Below are 19,118 nucleotides of genomic sequence, written 5' to 3' on the forward strand. Positions count from 1 at the left end.
ACTTGGGTCTGTAGTCATTAACTTGTGGCACGTTTCTATAACAGGTGCGGCAGGCGGCCAGAGGGGATTCCTGGGCTGCATCCGAGCCCTCAGGATGAATGGTATAACCCTGGACCTGGAGGAGAGGGCCAAGGTCACACCGGGAGTAAAGCCGGGTTGTCAGGGCCACTGCACCAGCTACGGGATGTACTGCAGGAATGGAGGAAAGTGTGTGGAGAAGTACAACGGATACTTGTGTGACTGCTCCCACACGGCCTACGATGGTCCCTTCTGCACTCGTGGTGAGAAACATATTGGAAAATTGCAGACATTTCTGATGTTGTTTGTGGTTACATTGTGCGTCCGCAGAGACACGAGATCCCAGAGACTCATTTAAACTCAGATGAGGTTATACATGTAGTTTTCTAGCATTTAAAGTTTGTCCGTTTTGACCTACACACATGAACAAGGGTTTCCTTCTCCATCAGTGGGCGGATGAGCTTAAGAATGTTGAGGTAAACGTGACATTTCACGCTCACACAGAGCCAATAATTCTTCAGCGTCAATTGTGAAAACATGTTATCTAGGTGGGAGATACTCTTAAGTTGTCAAATCCAAGGTCATGTGCTTCAGCGCCTGACAACCATTGTTTCGGCTTCTGTTCACTTTTTGATCTTTCACTAGTATTCAGTGAGGAACCTACAGTTTTCTGGCTTTGATGAAAGACATCGATTGCGAATGATATTACCACGTTTCAGCATTCAGTGAAGAGTAAACACTGCTAATGGGACAGCAGTGATATCAGAGGGAGAACAACACACTCGACTCAATAGGTAGCCCTGTCAATGCTAAAAAACAAATATTACTGTGTGTTTTTTTGTGCTGTTGCTCTGCAAATCGGGCCAAAAGACTATGTTTGTTTCACAGGGATTCATTAGGAGCAGCGTAAAGGTTCTGCTTTCACTGAAGGAGTGTTGTCTGAAGGGGTAGTCCGACTGTCAGGGGCTCTCGGCGCCTCTCAGTCACACTTGAGGCCTGTGAATTCATTGGTTTCTTGAAGCTGAATTGCATATTTCCGTGTGTGTGCAATTGACAGTTGACAAACTGTCAAGTCGACAGTGTGTGCGCATGCTTTATTAGGCAGTGTGGATCTGCATGAATTCATATGTTGCTACTCATGAAAAGACCCCCTCTGAAGTCTCTCATAACCAGTCATCAGAAAATAGGGGCAACTGTGTGGCTCCACATGTTTATGCGGCTCCCTGAAAGAAGTCGCCATAACAGAAAAACAGCGCTCCCTTGTGTCTCTGTAGTGTTCTGCAGTCATGTCTTTGACAGATAAAGTATGAAGTTCGTTATTATCAAATCATCAAGTGTGCATTTGTTGGATGCATTTTCTAAATCCCACATCACATGCACCGATTAATCTGAGCGATTTTCTGCCGAAACAATGTAAAATAAATATATCAATGAGCAATAGAGCAATATTCATTGTGGATGAGTGCGTGTGTGTATATGACAGTACCTTCTTTGGTTTGAGAATGTTAACTGATTACACCAAATGTGGGATGACAGTTAAACCTATAATTTGTAATCTCTAAAACTAAACACGCTACTTCGATTTCTCAATGACTTGGCTAGAATTACACTCTATCCACAGCAGTTATAACTCAAGTGACATACTGGGAATTGAAAGCAGCTGTTCCAGACGGCAATTGAACACAAAAAAAAAACAAGTACACAATTAAAAATCAAAATGGTTCACAAAAAAGAAATACAACATTCATGGATACAACAACTCTCCAGCTAAACATATATTGTGTCTTCTGTCCCTGAGAAAAATGAATTTTGCTGTATATTTGGTGAGAAACTGAAGTCGGAGGGGCTGCTTTTGGCTTTTTGCTGTGTGTTTTTATGTTGCTTGATATGTATGAGACTGGCATAAAAACCAATTCTACATCAGCTCAAAGCAAGAACTGGTCAAACGTCACATAAAGATTTGATTAATGATGCCATAAATAAGTGTTTCTGCTGTGTATTTTGGCAGATTCCATACAGAAAAGAAAAAGAATCACTAACATTTGTCACACTTGTAAAACCTAGGCTTAGCGAAATAGAGCAATTTGAAAGCGTGATTTGCATCTGTGTTTGTTGCGGCACCACATCAGACACGTTATTTCTGTAGTCAGAGCCCATACAAATAACTCAGCTCAGTGCAGTGTGAAAAGGGAGTAATACGGTAACAAAATAAAAGCACCTGGTTACCTTTCAAAATTGAATTAATATTGCTCAACCACATTTCATCGAAACTAGCGTGTCACTCTCCCGTCAACTGGTCTAGGTGGGAGCAGTAGATCTCACCTATTTATACACACAGTGTGGCTCATGATCTAACAAAATTCATTGCACAGCAATTGCGCTCAGCTGTTGCGTATTGTATTGCATTGAGTACACAATTCGCATTCTTGCGAGTTTTTTTCCCGTCTCACCTTGTTTTCTCCTCTACTGCCCTCAATGTCCTCTATGTGAAATCTCCCTGCCTTGGTCTGCACTCCCAGCCAGTGAAAAATGCATGAAGCCAGCTATAATTGCAGAGTGGATTTCCATTGTATACATATTTACACTTCAAGTGGAACCCTGCAGATTTCGTACAATATACGTTTTCCATCTGTGCCTCGGGAGGGTCACAGGTAGCCAGCAGGCACTTGTGAATGCACATGCACTCAAACACCACAGTACATTGAGGATGCGTGGACACCTGGCTTTCCAGTAAAAGAAAAAAAAACTGCTCAACTCACACACCCACAGTCCATGTCTTTGCCCTGGAGCATGATTTTCTCATTCCCTCTTATGCTCACAGACAAGTGTTGGTGCAGCAAGTCAAAGTATCCCCCTTTTTCCCAGCAGGGAGGAGAAATCACACACTGGTTATACACAGACGTCAAATTATCTGCAGTTTGTATGCATGAATAGCTGCCTTTTAAGTGTTTTCTAAATGGAGATTAATTAAATCACTGAATTCAAAAGGCACACAAATTATCAGCTCATGCGGCTTTAGGTCTGGGCGGAATTTTAACAACCATGGATGGCAGCATTTTTTTAATATAGAAAAGAAAGTCGGGTTTTTACATCAAACGCTTGACACAAAAATATCTGTCCAGGCAATTAGATGGTAATGTCGGCCTGTCAGATCTGTCCTCTGCCAGAAATGTATCCGCAGTGGAGAGGATTTGCTTGTCGAATGCCACATATAATACATTTAAATTAATGTTAATTTGAAAACATTTTCACACTAAATTGACAGGTGAATATTTAATTATACATTTTTGAAAGGTCTCATTAAATCACATACATGGGAGACGTATATAGCAGACAAATTCTTCCCCTCAAGGCGGTCATAACTGTGGGATAAATACAAACTTGTTTTCCACAATAGATTTTCATCTTCCACAATATTGAACGTGTCTGTGTTTTGTCTTATTGTTTTTCAATCTCCTTGCTCTGATGAGACATTTGAACCTCTTCAGCTTCAAGTCTGATCTAGTGAGAGCCCAGCAGCATGTTTCTTGGAAGGGGGTGAGAAACTGTGAAAACTTCTGGTTAACACAGATCAATTGTCAAAATTGGTCTCTTGAGACTTCTGAAGCTTGAAACTGTATCAGTACATAGCAGAGTTGGAGCATAAAATTGCAGCAAGGCTGAATGGAGCCGAGGATTTTTGCTCTCCTGTACAAGGTTGAGAACTTGCCCATTTTCCAGCAATAATCCGTCTATTAAATTTAAGTAATGTAGCTTAAAGTATTTATTGTATTATGTCCAGTGGGAGATGGCGTGTGAAGTGAAGCTTTGAAATAAGATGCATAAATGTGTTCGCTTAGTATTCTGTGCTCACAGGGAGCACAGTACTTACAGCTAGCTGTAGGAGAAAGCAACAAGCTACACTCATCCACTGCCAGTGAAAACCAGAATGCATTTCATAACCATTTACTCATCCAACAAATTTTATTATCCATGCTGCGTTCTTGTTACGGGTGTATTCTTTCATCCTCTTTTTTTTTAAGGTTGTTTTAAAAGTACCATATTTTTACGCATCTATAATAAACCCGATAGAAATTATCATTGGTTAAAATGTTTGAAAATAAATAGACACAACAAATTATTTAAAATTTAAAGTTACACTTATTGGTGGGATCCGAATTCGGTACTTTTATTCGTACCGACCGAATTCTATCAGTCCTATCGAGTCCACCAATTTACGTGAAAATTAAATGGTTACGGCACTTGAACGCATCCTGGTGACTGTGAAGGAGCGGGAGTGTGGTTTTCCAAACTGGAACTGAACGCACCTTTGCGTAATGACGTCGGTACCCACAGGGCTTGTCTGTATCGCAGTTGGCAGCCTTTTAATGTTGATATTTAACGTGGACGCGTGAGCGCGAAGTCACAATGACGATGCCGTCATCTCTGTCAACTCCAGGTGAATAAAGTACGAGTTAACTTGGACTTGACCGTTGAGAACCGGTACCAATTCCCAGGTACCGTGTATTGGCACCGTAATGGTTCAAGTGTGAATGGTACCTATCCCTCATAACAGTACATAACGAAAGCTATAGGAACAATCCCCACTCAACAAATGTATAAAAATATGCCAGTGCACTCTCAAACACAAGGCAAGTAAAATAACGGTAAAAACGCAATTTCCACATTTAGGTCGGTGGCTAATGCCACAAGCAGGTTCTGCAATCTGCCAGAAACTTAAACAGTCTAATGGATTTGTTTATTGAACATATTTAATTTTGGTACAACAGTATGAACAGGATGATGACTGAGAGTTGAGATCATGGCGATGGAGTTACAGATTCAAAACAGTTCAGCTTCATGACGACTCATTGAAAAGCTCCTTCATTGAGTGGTTTTCTACAAAACCGACATTGTAGGGCGTCATGTTGGTGAAAAATTGCAAAATGTTTGCTGCAAATAGAGAGCTTTTTTTCCACCTGGCAGCAGCAGTCTATCTTTTTTCAAATATAAATAAAATTATTGTGAAATGGATGAACATCATTCTGGAAACACAAAATAAGGCCCCTTGGTGGAGCAGCTTTCAATAAGTTCTGTTTGGAACAGAGGGTGAAACGGTCAATTTGAAGTGTTTCTGGTTCTTGTTCATTTTGTGGCTGTAGCGTACAAAAGACTGATTCACAAAATTTAGAGCTTGATGCTTGACCGCCCGAGTGCTCAGCACCCACCCAAACACCATGTGAACACATGAGCTCCACACAGAAAACAGACAGGATGCCTCCAGCCGAACTCAAACCAAAGAGCTTCTCACTGCACAGTGCACTGTCTTTTAAAACCATGTCCAGATCAACTCATTTTATTGAATGAAAATAACAAATAGAAATAACCACCTATTAAATTATGAATCAGATCTCATTATCATTATTAGCACAGCTGTTTCATCTGACAAAATGGCTCATTTTTCCAAAATTGGCTGGGTGCATTGTTCCAGCGTAATGCCTGCCATGGGACAAAATGCTTCAGTGCATCTTGAGTAAACACAATTTCCTCACTCGCAATTCTTTTGAGATTCTGGGTTTAACTAAAGAGATCCCACGACAGACCCCTGGCTTCATTCTTGGGCACCCACTTTGCTGCTAGGCCAATAGTTCATTTTCAAGAATGCTCATTCCTAGAATATGTCTGCAAACTTCACATGGAAGAAAACCTTCCGCAAAGAGAAGCAAAATAATAATAACAATTAGACCTAAAGCTGTGGTCATATTCATGAACACAAATGGAGCAGTTGAAATAGCAACGTGCTCAGCTAAATAATGAAGCATGAATAAGTGATGTCTAATTGGGAGGCACCGAATTGAAAATTTGTGGCCGAAGCCGAATAAAGTTTTAAGTGCTTGGCCAAGTACAGAATAATACGGAATATCCAATGTGGTTTTTACTACTAAAACAATGTTTTAATAGTAAAAGAGAATATTTACTAACATTACATTTACATAATAATGCATAACACTATTTCCCATTGTATAATAGGCAGAAGGCTGCACAGGGCTATTAAAATGTTGGAATTTTTTTCTGGAGAATTCATACAAGTTGCACGCAAAGGGGAGTTTGATGGAAGGCAGATGAATGTTTGTCCTTCCAAAAGGAAACCAGCATTCTTTGTTGTGAGTTTCTAGTGAAAAGGCTCAATTCTATGGTAACACAAAGAGTCTTTATGCTAAAATTCGCCGCTGATAAATTATAGCTGCAAATTTGTTTCAGAAGGTGATTCTAATAGCAGGTAAAGAGAGGGTTATTTCATGATCCAACTGTGCCGCAGGGAAAGCATCCTTCTAACAAAATCATATATGAGACCTTGAACTGTTTTTTTCTTCTGTTCTTTTGTTTTCCAGAAGTCGGAGGCTTCTTCGAAGCAGGAACGTTGGTGAAGTACAACTTTGTGACAGAAGGACAAGCAGCAGGTGCTACCAAAGATCCAAACATCCAGATGCACCAGCTGACGCCACGAGAAGTCAATTTAACCAAGGAGGAAGTGGCGTTTAGTTTCAGTACGTCAAGCGCTCCGGCTATCCTGATGTACGTGAGTTCCAGGACGCAGGACTATATGGCAGTGGTACTGAGACATAATGGTGGGTGCCAGTCATTTTGTTTACTTTTTAACAAGTCATCTGAAATCTGGATTGTCATACTAACGCTGAGAAATGATTTGTTTTCATTGCTCAAAAAAATGTGGTGCTTCAAAAATATGTTAAGTCATGAAGTTTGAAAGAATATATTTACACCAAAGTACATCCACTTCCCTCTAGTGGAGCGACAAACTCTCAAATCGGGACCCCAGGAAAGTAAATATATGTATAGTCATCAGTATGTTCCTGAGGCCCTGCCAAGTACTTGCACTGAAAATTAAATTATGCAGGCTTTCCCCAGTGCTCAGCGGCATGTTTGCATCATCGGTTCAAAAAGGAATGTTTTTTTTTTTTTTCCAAAAAGCATTTGGGAGGCAAAAAGTGTATGATAAACAACATCTTCTTTAAAGCACAAATGGAACATTTTAGCATTTTAGGATTTAATAGAAACAGTTCCATTCGCCACTGAAATGTTTATTCAACATCCAGTTTCATCCTAAAGTACAGGAGGTATTGACTTTTTTGGACTATAAAGTTTGTAATATGCAATGTAAACTTAAGAGCCAGTTGATCCTCTTGTGTATGTGAAAGTATATTTACTAGTAATTTTACCTGAATTCTTGGGGACTTTGTCTTTTGATCGTGCTTTTGTATTTAAAACCTAAAGAAAAATGTTTGTATTTTGTGTACCTGAACATTTAAAATTGATAGTCACACCTTTAAAGAGCATAACGTGTATTTAACCGACGCGTGTTGTTTGTCTTCAGGTTCTCTGCAGGTGCGCTATAACTTGGGAGGCCTGAAAGAACCATTCTCCATCGATGTGGACCAGAGGAACCTGGCCAACGGTCAGCCACACAGCATTAATATGTCTCGTGTTGACAGGAGCATCAGCATCCAGGTACACACCACAAATTATTTCAAGCGCACCGTTTCTGAGGCTTTTAGTTGAGCTGATGAAAGATTTGAACGTCACTGGAAGTAGCAGAGCTACTGTTAGTGGCACGGTGTTGCCATAAGTCAGAGTGAGAAGCAACGGCCGGGTCTGTCTCCTGTGATGAAGAGACTTGTCCTCTGCTGCTGTTAATCCACTTCCAGTAGACAGCCTAAGTATAGAAGCAGAGGAGGCTTCGATCTGTGTGTGCTCCGACGATTTCCACTGTGTGTTTGTTCAGCTATCTGAGACAGTGTGTCTGTTTGTCTTGCCTGTGTGTAAGTGTGTGTGTGTGTTCTAGAATTGTGAGCCGATCAATAAAGTCAAGTCTCAGTCAGTACCTGTCAGGGATGGAGTGAGAATTCAGCTAAAATGCTGCACTCTGCAGCAGCAAAATCTAGTTACCAGTTGCATTCAGTTTTGATGAAATTGAATTTGTGTGGGAAGTATACAATTTGCGCGGATTGGAAAGAGGCATTTTAAAGGCTTGTGCTGTGCAGTCTCACGCTTGTATCACATTTGCATACTTTATTTTGTTACAGTTAGAATGTAGTTGCTGAATATATAGTATTGTTGATCAGTGGAAGATTGAGTTTGCATTTCCGGTGGTGTGACTGTTTCCCTTGCTGGGCACATTTCAAGACAACAAAGTCAGAATTAATTTTCCTCGTGTGAGGAAGTCAAAGATTAGAACTCTTCCTGCTCAGTGTACAAAGCTCTCTCAAATGTGCAGACCAGGGTGTGGTCCAGGGTTACACATACACATTGCTTATATTTTCTGGTACTGATTAGCTCACTGTGAAACTGACATGGGCGGTCACGTTTGGCATGGCTCGTGACCATTTTAAATGTTGTATGTGCTCCTCTAAGCTCTTATATGGACCCACATTCTGAATTGATATTATTTCTCCACATTTATTTTTCACCATGAAAAATATACTTGATAGTAGCGCGTAACATTGACATGAGCCAAAAGCTCCATCGGCCGGGATAAATTCTTTTGAGGAGAAATGAGGTGAACAATGGTGGTCAAATTTTGAAGAGATCATTTAGTCCTTAATAGTAGGACCGCTGGAGTCTGTAGCTGCACATACCACTTCAGTACGGCAGCGGCAACAGACAGAGCAGGGCCACTGCTGTTTTTATGCAACAGCTTTCCCAACTGACAGGTGGCGTGTCGTATCCCAGTTCAGGTTGAAACAGTTTTCTTGTTCTGATGATGATGAACTGTTTTAAGGTGAGTTAAAATTATGATTCATTCCCTTATTTAAATTTGACACACCATTAACTGAATCTTTAGGCTAATCCAGAACATTATGAGAGCACCGTAATGCTTCAGCAATATAATCTCATCTGATCTGGCAGAATGGAACTTCTGTCAAAGGTGGAAGTACTGCATCCATCGATTCCTTCCTTGAAAATATTACTGAAATCCATTTTGCTAAAAGACCAACAGATACATGCAGACAAGCCTTTGGTTTTCAGTTTTTGGCTTGCATTTTCACTCTTCTTATTGTTTTACAGTTAGTTATTATATTTTAGATTGATGATGACTATTATATTTTGTTTCTGATTGTTGTCTTTTTGATTTAATAGCCCTATTTTTCATTTACACTATGTTCTCTTCAAGAGTTCAGAAATGAGTTTCACTGCGGCAGTCCATGTAGAAAGCTTTGGAGACAACACATCGGGAGTAGGTCGACAGGAGAGCGGGGGAATGTTAATAATAATAAGAAATATTAGAAATGGAGGGAGAAATGGGTGAAAGGAGATGAGAAAACAGCCATTTACATTCATGGAGGTGGTAAATGAGGACATGAGGAGCAGAGGGAGGGCTGAGGAGGATGCTATGATAGGTTCAGTCCTTACCTACCTTTGATTTAAGGTCAAAGACTGACATAAATTTGCATTTTTTCATAGACATATATTCTATGGTATATTACCCTCTGCTCTAACTGCCCTCTTATTTCATCACATTTGTCAACCAGTGAGATATATGGAGCCCTATAATCCAATAACGGGCAGTAATTTCATGAATATTATATGCTGTGAGAGCCTCTTCTGCAATTCAAGTCACAGACTTTCTCATAATCCTTACCTGTTTGAGCCACTGAGCTACAGCTGGAATACAATGACCCACTGAGCACCAAGGAGATGACCCCTACCAGATCTGGAAAAATTGACTCAGAGAGATCTGGATTAATAGCGCAGAAGGTGTGTATTTTACTGAAAGACGATTTGGTAAAATGAGATTAGATTTGTCAGAGAACACAAAAACGCTTCAGCTCGTAGACACCAAGGTTAATGGCATGTTTGCCTTGCAGAGGGAGCTATGAATCAAAATTGCAGATGCCAGGTCTGAAATGTTGCAGAAGCGAGACACAGATATGCAATTTCTCCTGAAACCTTACGGAAGCTCGTATACAGGTGTATTTACATGCGGGAATGAAATGGTAACATCCCCTCTGACAACACTGAAATCTGCAGCTGAAACATCTAATTATGCATTCAAAGCCACAGCATGCTTTTATAGCTTTGTGGGATAAAGTAATTTTCGACTTGGAGTGGATTTAGATTCAAGTGTGTTTATGCACTGGCAAGTCACAAAGATGTCAATCTGTTTTGTGACGCTGTCATGCAGTAATGTTTGTTTGAGAAATAGCTCTTGTCATCTTATCCTGGGCTCGGAGAGATGATCCCGATCAACACGGGAACTTCATCACCCACATTTCTTCACTGTAGTGAGGAATTCTGACAGCGGGAAGATGAACTGGCAATATGCAGTGGAAATCACCCTCGTTCGCTTGAGCAAATCACATCCTGCAGATGCTGATCACCCCGGCGGGAGCGCTTCGTCTGAACGTTTCAGTCTTCGACTGCCAGGGAATGTGATTGGAGCAACTGTAACATCCTCAGCTCATCTCTAACATAGACACACACATACATGCATTGAAGCACCCACTCTCTGCAACCGGCACTTCCCGTATGCTGACTGAAGGCTGAACTATGAACTCGCCTCAGAATTTTATTTCTCCGCATGCTCTTGGGCAGTGCTCTTAAATCGCTATCCTGGGATTCTTTTTGTCCCAAAATGAACTTTTGTAAGACTGCTGGAGGGCAAGCTGCAGTAATTGTGATTTAAGAGGGAGAAGGAGCTCTCAAAGGGATGGTAGAGTGGAAGAGCACAAAAGCACGGCGCTTCTAGATGGAGCATTGCGTGTAGACCCAGTGGCTTGCAAAGGTAACTAAGCACCTGACCACTTTGGGGATCTATTTAAGGACATGCGCTCAGGTAATTGATGTGGAGAAACCAGATACTGGCATGTGTGCACTGGAGCAAACGTGATAACTCACTCTAATGAGTCGCAGACTGTGTTGCCTTGGCAGATGTTTTGCACGGATTAACTGACCAATAAATGTATCTCCGATTGTGTTTGTGTAACGTCCTCATCTTCCAAGAGAGAAAAAAATGTAAATGTATTCACTGGCAGTTGGACAGCAAGATGCTCTCAAATTTCCTTTCATCCTCTAAGAACAAGCAGCCAACCTAAGTTGTGCGTGGTATTTTGAGTGGTTGGTCTCTCTGCCGTTGCCCTGTGATGGAGAGGCCACCTGTCCAGAGTGTCCCCTGCCTCTCACTCAGTGACAGATGAAGTTGTGCGAATGGTAGATGATAAATAAATCAGAGCAAGTGTTCGAAGGGTTTGGTGAGCTGACATAGTCTGAAAAGAAATGTTAGATTCCGAATTTTGTCCCTCCTGGCCTGCTGTGAAAACAAGTGCCGATCCACAAATCAAAGCGCCACCTGATCTTGTCCAAACTGCAGCTGTGAACTTCAGATCTTTTCAGAATCACACATATCAGAGGCGTAAGTTGATTGACGTGAGGAAGTGTGCCACTTTTTTTGGATTGTCAATTGGCTGTAACTGGCCTTGTTATACTGTATAGTTTGATGTTTTTGAATTGGCTCACAATGAAATGCATAAAATGAAATTGAGAGTTGGCAGCCCTGCTCGCCATACTTTAGCTTTGTCTGAATTGATGCCACTGTCTGTCAACCACCAGAGACGTGATGTAAAGTCTGTTTGTTTTTGCATACAAAAGTGGGAGCAAAGCTGATATATCCCTCTATGACAGAAAAAGACAAAATTCAAAATGAATATGGTCCAGTTAGTGACGATATCAGAGTCTGCATGGGGTTTTTTTGTTTGTTTGTTGGTTTGCTTGTTTTTCCCCAAGTGCATAATACAAAATAATGGAAACACCTTAAAGGTTTTTTTAGCTTTAAGGTGTTTCCATTATTTTGACCAACCCTGTATATACTGTACAAGTTAATCTAATATTATATAAATTAGCTTTATTATACATATTTTCAATCTTTTTACAATTTATTGAGGTGAAAATTTTATCACAAAAGCCCTTTTATTTTTAGATAAAATTAGATATCCTTCATTTGTCCCACAGTGGGGGACAGTTTCAACATTTTTTTCTTTGTGCCAGTGAAATGTCTGTGTTGCTTTAACCAAAGTTTAACAACCTGATGGTTTTCACCTGCTTCTTCATGAGGGTAAGGGTTGGCATCAAAAGAAATTTAAGAAAGTAGGATAATATACTCTTTGTACTGCTTCACAATAAAGAATTCTGGTGAAGAGAGGCAACCACAATTTTACACACAAACATAACCATTATCGCTTAATCTCACCTTTATGTTTACACTTTTTTTTTTAACTGTCTGTTTTAGAAATCCAATTGTCAATTTGTGCATTTTGTCCGCACAGTTCGCAACAAACTGTTCAAGTTAAAACACATTGCTGGATGAAGTAAGGGATCTGAATCAGGAATAGAAAATATTGTGTTGTGTTTGTTAATGTGGGGATTTAGCAGTGAATTGTATTGCATTACTTGACAATTTAACTTGTTTTTCCATTTGTGGTCCATTTGCAATTTAAAGTGTGTGATCTCTGGGGTGTCTCGATCCGATGAGCCAACAGAGAAGTATAAGTCTGCAGCTTTCTCCAGTTTAATAGAGTCATAAAATGGCACGGAATGACTCTCTGTCTCTGCCCAACCCAAAACTTTGATACCCTGGTTCGTTGTCACCAATCTCATTACGAAGGTTTTGCCGTTAAGGGGCATTTTCCGAGACAAAGCACTCTGCCGAACACAAACTGCTCGGCACTAAGTAAATGTTAATGACAACCAGGTAAAGTTAGTGGGCTGTTTTACTGCATCGGAGCTGGCTCTTTTCCTCGGGAGTTGATAGAAAGAGCAAAGAAGAGGTAATATTACAGTCCTTCCACAAACAGCAGCTGAACATTGGGTTTAATGTTTCATTGTATTTGTTCAAGAGCGTGTTGCTACCTGATCACATCATGCATGCATCAACGTGATATTACGATTGATGGACTGAAATGAGTTTCAGATGCAATTACAGCGACTTCTGGTGGTGGGCTCGCCTCTGGATCTAAATCAATTTGCTGGGTAATGCAGAGTTGACCGTTCCCCAGTGGCTGCAGGGGATTCTTGTCTCTCTTGTCAATGTTTCACGTCAAGGTATTTGGAAAGGAGACCAGCTAAAGTTTGATATCCAAGTAGAAAACAAGAAAAAAAATTGATTGAACGCTGTGGTGATTTGAAAACAGCAGGAGAGAGATAATATTGGAGGAAAGAAAAAGAAAACAGTTTTTCAAACTGGGCAAAATGTCTTGGGAAAATCGTTATGCCTATAATGTACTTTAACAGGTAGATCTCATGCCTATAATGTACTTTAACAGGTAGATCTCTGTCCGATTTAAGAAAATAATAATAATTAGAAATAACCTGGGGTTAAATTGTGGATGTGTCAGTGATGCTGGGTTAATGTTTACAATAAGATCAGCATCTGTTGCCATTGTCATGATGTGACATTTTTTTGTAGGAAGCCAATACGGAGAGCAGTATCTGCATATCTATTAACATGTTGTGCCTTCCACCTAACTCAATTGAAACACCTATATGGCAACATACCACGTGGAAAACTGACGTTTGAGTCAACAATGGACCTCAGCTCGCTTATCATGAAATGGGTGCTTTGGAGAGTGCCTTGTCCAGGAAGTACCATATTTTCCAGACTGTAAGCCGCTACTTTTTACTCGCGGTGTGAACGCTGCGGCTTATATATGGATTTTTACTAGGGATGCTCCAGTCGATCGGCCACCGATTATGAAAGGCTGATCTCGGCGTGATCGGTGAATGCAGATCACTACCTGTCATTGCCGATCACAAAATCCAATCACATGTGGCACAGCCGGAATTCTGATGAAGCACCGCCCACAGTTTGTGATGCGTCCGCTCCTCCTTCCCTCCCTGCCGACTGGCCGCTTGCTTGCCATCAGCATGTCTAGTGCGGAGGTTTTTTTTCAGTCTGTCATGTAAAGTTTGCATCCTGCAGCACATGCACGTTAAAAGCCGTCACCGCTACGAATTCAATATGATATGTAAAACACCAGCACTTGACGGAGCACAGAGAGTTTTCCGTGCTCATGAAGGTGAAACTGCAGGAACCAGCGGTCACTCGCAGACACTCGCCAGTCTGAGATGGCCAGCCTTTCTCAGGTGTAAGGTGTTTTAGGACAGAATCGTCCAAATCCGCCGCCGTTTTGTGTGTGTCAGGTGCAGCGTTCTTTGGCCACCTGAATCTGAAACTTTTGCAAAGGTCCAGAGTGGGAACTTTCAGAAAAAAGGTTGAAGACAGCTGCTTCTGCTGAGTGCTCTCCCTGTCTCTCCCTAATTTTTACAGTCTAAAGAGCGTCTGCTGGCAACAATACGAAGTCTCGTCACATCAAACCGATGGCATCACAGGCGTTTTATTTACCTTTAAAGCGCTTTCACCCGCTTATCCACAGCTCTGCCAACAGAGACGATCTACTGGCGGGTGAAAACAATGCACTTTAAACACTTTAACTTCATGATTCAGGTTCCGAACATTGCCGAAATTGTTTCATGAGTCAGTCTCGATGTCGGACCCCGTTTTAAAAACTATAACTAGAGGATCTTGTGCATTTTCTGCAGCGCAGACTGCACCAGTGCACCCATGGCTTATGGACCAGTGTGGCTTATGTAAGAAAAATCAATTTTCCTTCTTCAGTTTTGTGGGCGCGGCTAATATTCCGGTGCGCTCTATAGTTCGGAAAATACAGTACTTCAGTGTAGGACTGAAGCTACCCGAGTGGTTATGTGACCTTCGGAGTGAAATGTTTTGGTTGTGGAGTTGTTTATGGTAAAGTAAGATCTGAGTCTGAGTGTAAGTCTCTGCCAGTCTGTCATGATATTGCATGCATTAGATCTCGATTCAATATTGAGGCTCAAATGTTTTTCCAGAATAAACTGGTTGCTAGTGTAACAGGACAAATATCCCCTCAGTAACTGATGGCAGAAACAAAGGAGCCACAACAGCTTTAAGTTCCTAATGTACTGCAAATAAATATAATGAAACACCCATGCCATTAGATGTCCTCAAACACTTAGCGTGGTCCATTGTTAATTTTACTTTTGTCTAAACTCGCATTACCCCCCTTACGCCGCCGTTATGCAACTTAACAGGTTCCAGAAGCACTTGGAGGAAATTGTTTTGTGGAATGGTCCCAACATAAAAGAAAAGCATCCTGAATAACCGTCCTTGTAATTGTCAAAGTTTGGTAAAACATGGTTTCTCCCTCTGCCGTTTCTCTCTGTGGACCTTTTGGTGGGGTTTGAAGACCCAGAGCGCCCTCCGTGGCTGTGCAGCCAATTTGTTTTTCGCAGATAAAAGTAAATAAGCTCAGCGCAATTTAATTGTTCTCCATTATCCCACCCTGCAGTCACCGGGAAAAACAAAAACCACCCAACGCTCCAGTGAGACCAGGCTTTGGAAGGAATCAAATTAGAATACTGCTGCATGTATGCCAGGGTGTGCATGTAGAGAGAGGCACAGAGCAAACCGGGTCTACAGGGGCTGCGGGTGGAGCATTTGTATAATTAGAATACTGATTTAAAATTTTAACTGCTCTAGCAGTCCCTCATGTTGCGAACCCGAAAAACCTGGAGCTTACTTTATTTGCACTTTTCAGTCATTACATTCTGAGGAGAAGCCTGGTAAGGCCTCGATACTTTATCCTTAATTCAACTGTGGAAACACGTCACGCTAATGTGGCACACACTCTGTCAAAGTAATCTACCGTGAGGGAATATTACAATGCACCATTTCAAACTTTACTAATTTATAGATTTAACACCCTCAAATGAATTCAGATCAGATTGTGTTTAATTGTTTGTAATGTAAGTGTGTGGCGTCCTGTGCAACTCTGAAAACATGCTTTTAAATACTCTGATCTTCCGTGTCACACGTATTGGGAGGGGGTGGGGCGAAGAGGGACCAACCACGAGGGGGAAAAAGCTAAATGGTTTAAGACGTCATTGGATGGTCGCCTCCGCTCTTTAAACATTTCAATGTCCAATTTTTTAATGCTTTTTTTAAAAATTGCAATTTACTGTCACATTTAAGATTGCTGCGGGTCAACAGTACTAAAACCACAGCGCCCATGTTTAAGGATTTTCAAGTCGCATGCATAACAGTTCCATTTATGAACATGTACAATGGCATTTAATTGTGTAGCGGCTGATCCATACAGCAAGTCAGGGATTACAAAGACATTGTAGTCGCGGATATGTGCCTCGGGGATAGAGCTTTGTTTGCAAAGTTCAAGCGAGGGCATGACTCCTGCAGCAATGTTGCATCTTCTGTTCAGCTCTGGAAGACAGTCACAGCTATTGAGGAAGTTGAGGTACATGAAGAAGGGCACAAACTTGACCTCCACACTGCGAACGGCACAGCCTGGGGCTTTATTTTTATATTTCATGTTTTGTTACGTGCAAGTCCTGTTGCTGTCTGCTAGGTGCACTCAAGCCCTCTCTCTCTCTAATTAACACAAGCATTGACCCATCATTATTTTTTGACATTCACTTTCTGCATTTAAAGTCATTAATAAAAAAAATAAATAAATAAAAGTTCCATCTAAGGTGAAGTATGAGTTATCCGTGTTCTGTTGAAGAGGGCTTTAGATGTCCTCATGGATGAGATGAACGTGGATCAACTTTGCAGCTCAGAGTTGGACAATACGTGCGTCCAGTTTTCTCAACCAGCTTCTTGAAACAGACCCCAAAACTCTCCACTGTTTTCCAGAGAGACGTCAGCAAACACACAGCTCATGCTGGGCAATGCATTCTGTCATGTTCATATTTATGTACCCGTGAGACATTTCCTTCAGCTCTGTTTGACGTCATGAACCAGTGAATTGTTATGGCCTGTTTCCAGTCGCTTCATCCTAGCGTCTTAATTTCTCCCCCGTGAAGAACGTCACAGCAGGCGGGCCAGACTTGGGACTCGCCAACAGGCAGTAATACTCACCATGGAGAGCACTGTGAACACATACTGAGAACGTTTCATCACCTATTAAAGCAATTCCACATTCTTTGTGTTGGCTTATTGATATTCTTATACTCAAAGGTTTGATCCTGCGCCATCGCAAGTCAGTTACAGTGAAGTTAAAAAAGGCCAAACCTGAATATTTTAAATAAAAGCACCGTGCTGCATGAAAAACATTTTAGGGATGGAACAGTAATTTAGGGGTGGGACGATAGATCATGCGCTGGCATGAGCAATATGTCAAGGTCGATGATCAAAATTGCATTGCTCCTTCAATATTTAAACGCATGTATATTGTATATATACTATGTATTTTACACATCAATATTGGTCTTTTCAAAGTGACATAATAAACACCTGTCAGGTGACAAGGAAAAACTTAATCTATTTGTAAAGAAAAAATACCAGTAATAGCAAATAACGCTGGGATAAAGGAGGAAAAAAATACATTTATGCTCATTTACATCACTGTTTACATTGTGAAGTGTAGCTCGCTACAGATTTCATCTCTTTACTTTGTATTTAATAACTGCTATTATGTTAGATAGTTTTGTTACGTTTTTTGTATTTTAGTTAAGTAGGAAAATCTACAAAAAATGTTGTCGGTCTTTAAAAATCTGCAACGTTTGATTAGAATTTGATCTATACTGAAAAACTATGCTTATTTGGTTCCCCTTCCTACTGGTGTAAATGGGAAGTGCAAATGTGTCCTCAGTTGAATTTGCATGTTTTCTGGGGTTTTTTGTGCAACAGCATGTAGACAGATATGTATCCCTGGCACCGCTCTGTGTTGTAACTAGTCTTCCTCAGAAACCGATGAGAGGTGGAGATGGATCACAGAAGACTAAATACAAAAGCAGCTGGGACTACACAGTATTCAGAGATACTCCCACAAAGACACATGCTAAGAAGTAAACGTTGGATTGTGAATAGAGTGAGCTGTGCGCTGTTCTTGAGTGAGAATGAAAGATCTTTACTGTGTGGCATCTACAAAACTCATTTGCGAGCCAAGAACGATTCTTGTCAATATGACCGTCTGCCGCATTCCAGCTAATTAGAAACCCGAGTGAAACAGCAATAACAAGTTAATTATGCTGCATGGATATTAAAGTGGTGTATTCCCTTCCTCCATCACCTCTCTGTGCACTCGCATCGCTCCTTTTTAAACACGATGCTGGGTTCTAAGTCTCTGTAAAAGCTGGGAATCCTCGGCAGACTTCAGGAATCGTACATTGTTAATTAAAGTATGATCGTTTATCTGGTCCGGCTTCTGTGAGGTGTTTGTTTGCTGGATCCTTATGGAAGATTGGTTTGTTTCAGGGCCGTCTAGCTCCACTGAACATAATAAGGAGTTGGGGGTGAATAAACAAGATAAAAAGTTTTCAAATTGAGCAGTTACCCAAAGATAGAGAGGAACGTTTGCTGTGAGTGTAATTTAGGAATTCACGCTCGGAGTGTGGGAAATGAGCGAATTGCTATTTATTTTGGATGCAGGTGTTGTCACATGCTTTGTAGCTGGGTGCCAATCTGGGTGAACAACATGAAATGATGTTACAATGCATTTCAGCACATTTCTCACGCTGTTTCCTTCTCTGTTATCCAGCTGGATCATTATCCTCCGGCCACCTACTTCCTCCCTGATGCCTCCGACACAAAGTTCAACCTGGTTAAGACTGTGTTTTTGGGGAAAGTATTTGGTGAGTCACTTGGTTTCTTTCAAGCAACTCATATCATCTATCTGTACTGGTTGTGAACTATACATTTTTGTTAGTGATGTTTTGTCAATCTTCACTCTGTTAGTCTGGTGAAGACCGTTACATTACATGGTCTGAAATCTGACATCGGAAGGTACCAATGGTATTGGTTAATTCATCAAATCTCTTTATTCATCCTGAGTATTCTGTTGGACATTGTTTCAAGAAATTGTTGTAATTGCAGATATTGTCCACCAGATGCCACTAGAGAGCTTCAGTGCAATTTGATCAAATCTAAAACTTGAGAATCAAAAACAAGCATAAATATAACACGTTTAATGGATTAAATGCAGTTTTCTGAAACGGAATATTCGGAACGTCAATTCCTACAAGGTACAGTGTTGTTTTGTTTGTTTGTTTTGTTT

The 19,118-nt window shown here is 40.9% G+C and overlaps 1 protein-coding gene across 3 annotated transcripts in view; it reads left to right on the forward strand.

The window, feature by feature from the left end:
- cntnap2a (contactin associated protein 2a) overlaps positions 1-19,118 on the forward strand; it is a 291,628-nt gene that overhangs the window by 259,893 nt on the left and 12,617 nt on the right. For all 3 annotated transcript variants that reach the window (XM_053859229.1, XM_053859230.1, XM_053859231.1), the window contains 4 exons: positions 45-281; positions 6,390-6,626; positions 7,391-7,524; positions 18,603-18,696. In XM_053859229.1, the coding sequence (XP_053715204.1) occupies positions 45-281; positions 6,390-6,626; positions 7,391-7,524; positions 18,603-18,696 (702 nt within the window). The remainder of the gene's footprint in view (positions 1-44; positions 282-6,389; positions 6,627-7,390; positions 7,525-18,602; positions 18,697-19,118) is intronic.

Source organism: Synchiropus splendidus, chromosome 3 (genome assembly GCF_027744825.2).
Source record: "Synchiropus splendidus isolate RoL2022-P1 chromosome 3, RoL_Sspl_1.0, whole genome shotgun sequence".
Taxonomy (NCBI): domain Eukaryota; kingdom Metazoa; phylum Chordata; class Actinopteri; order Syngnathiformes; family Callionymidae; genus Synchiropus; species Synchiropus splendidus.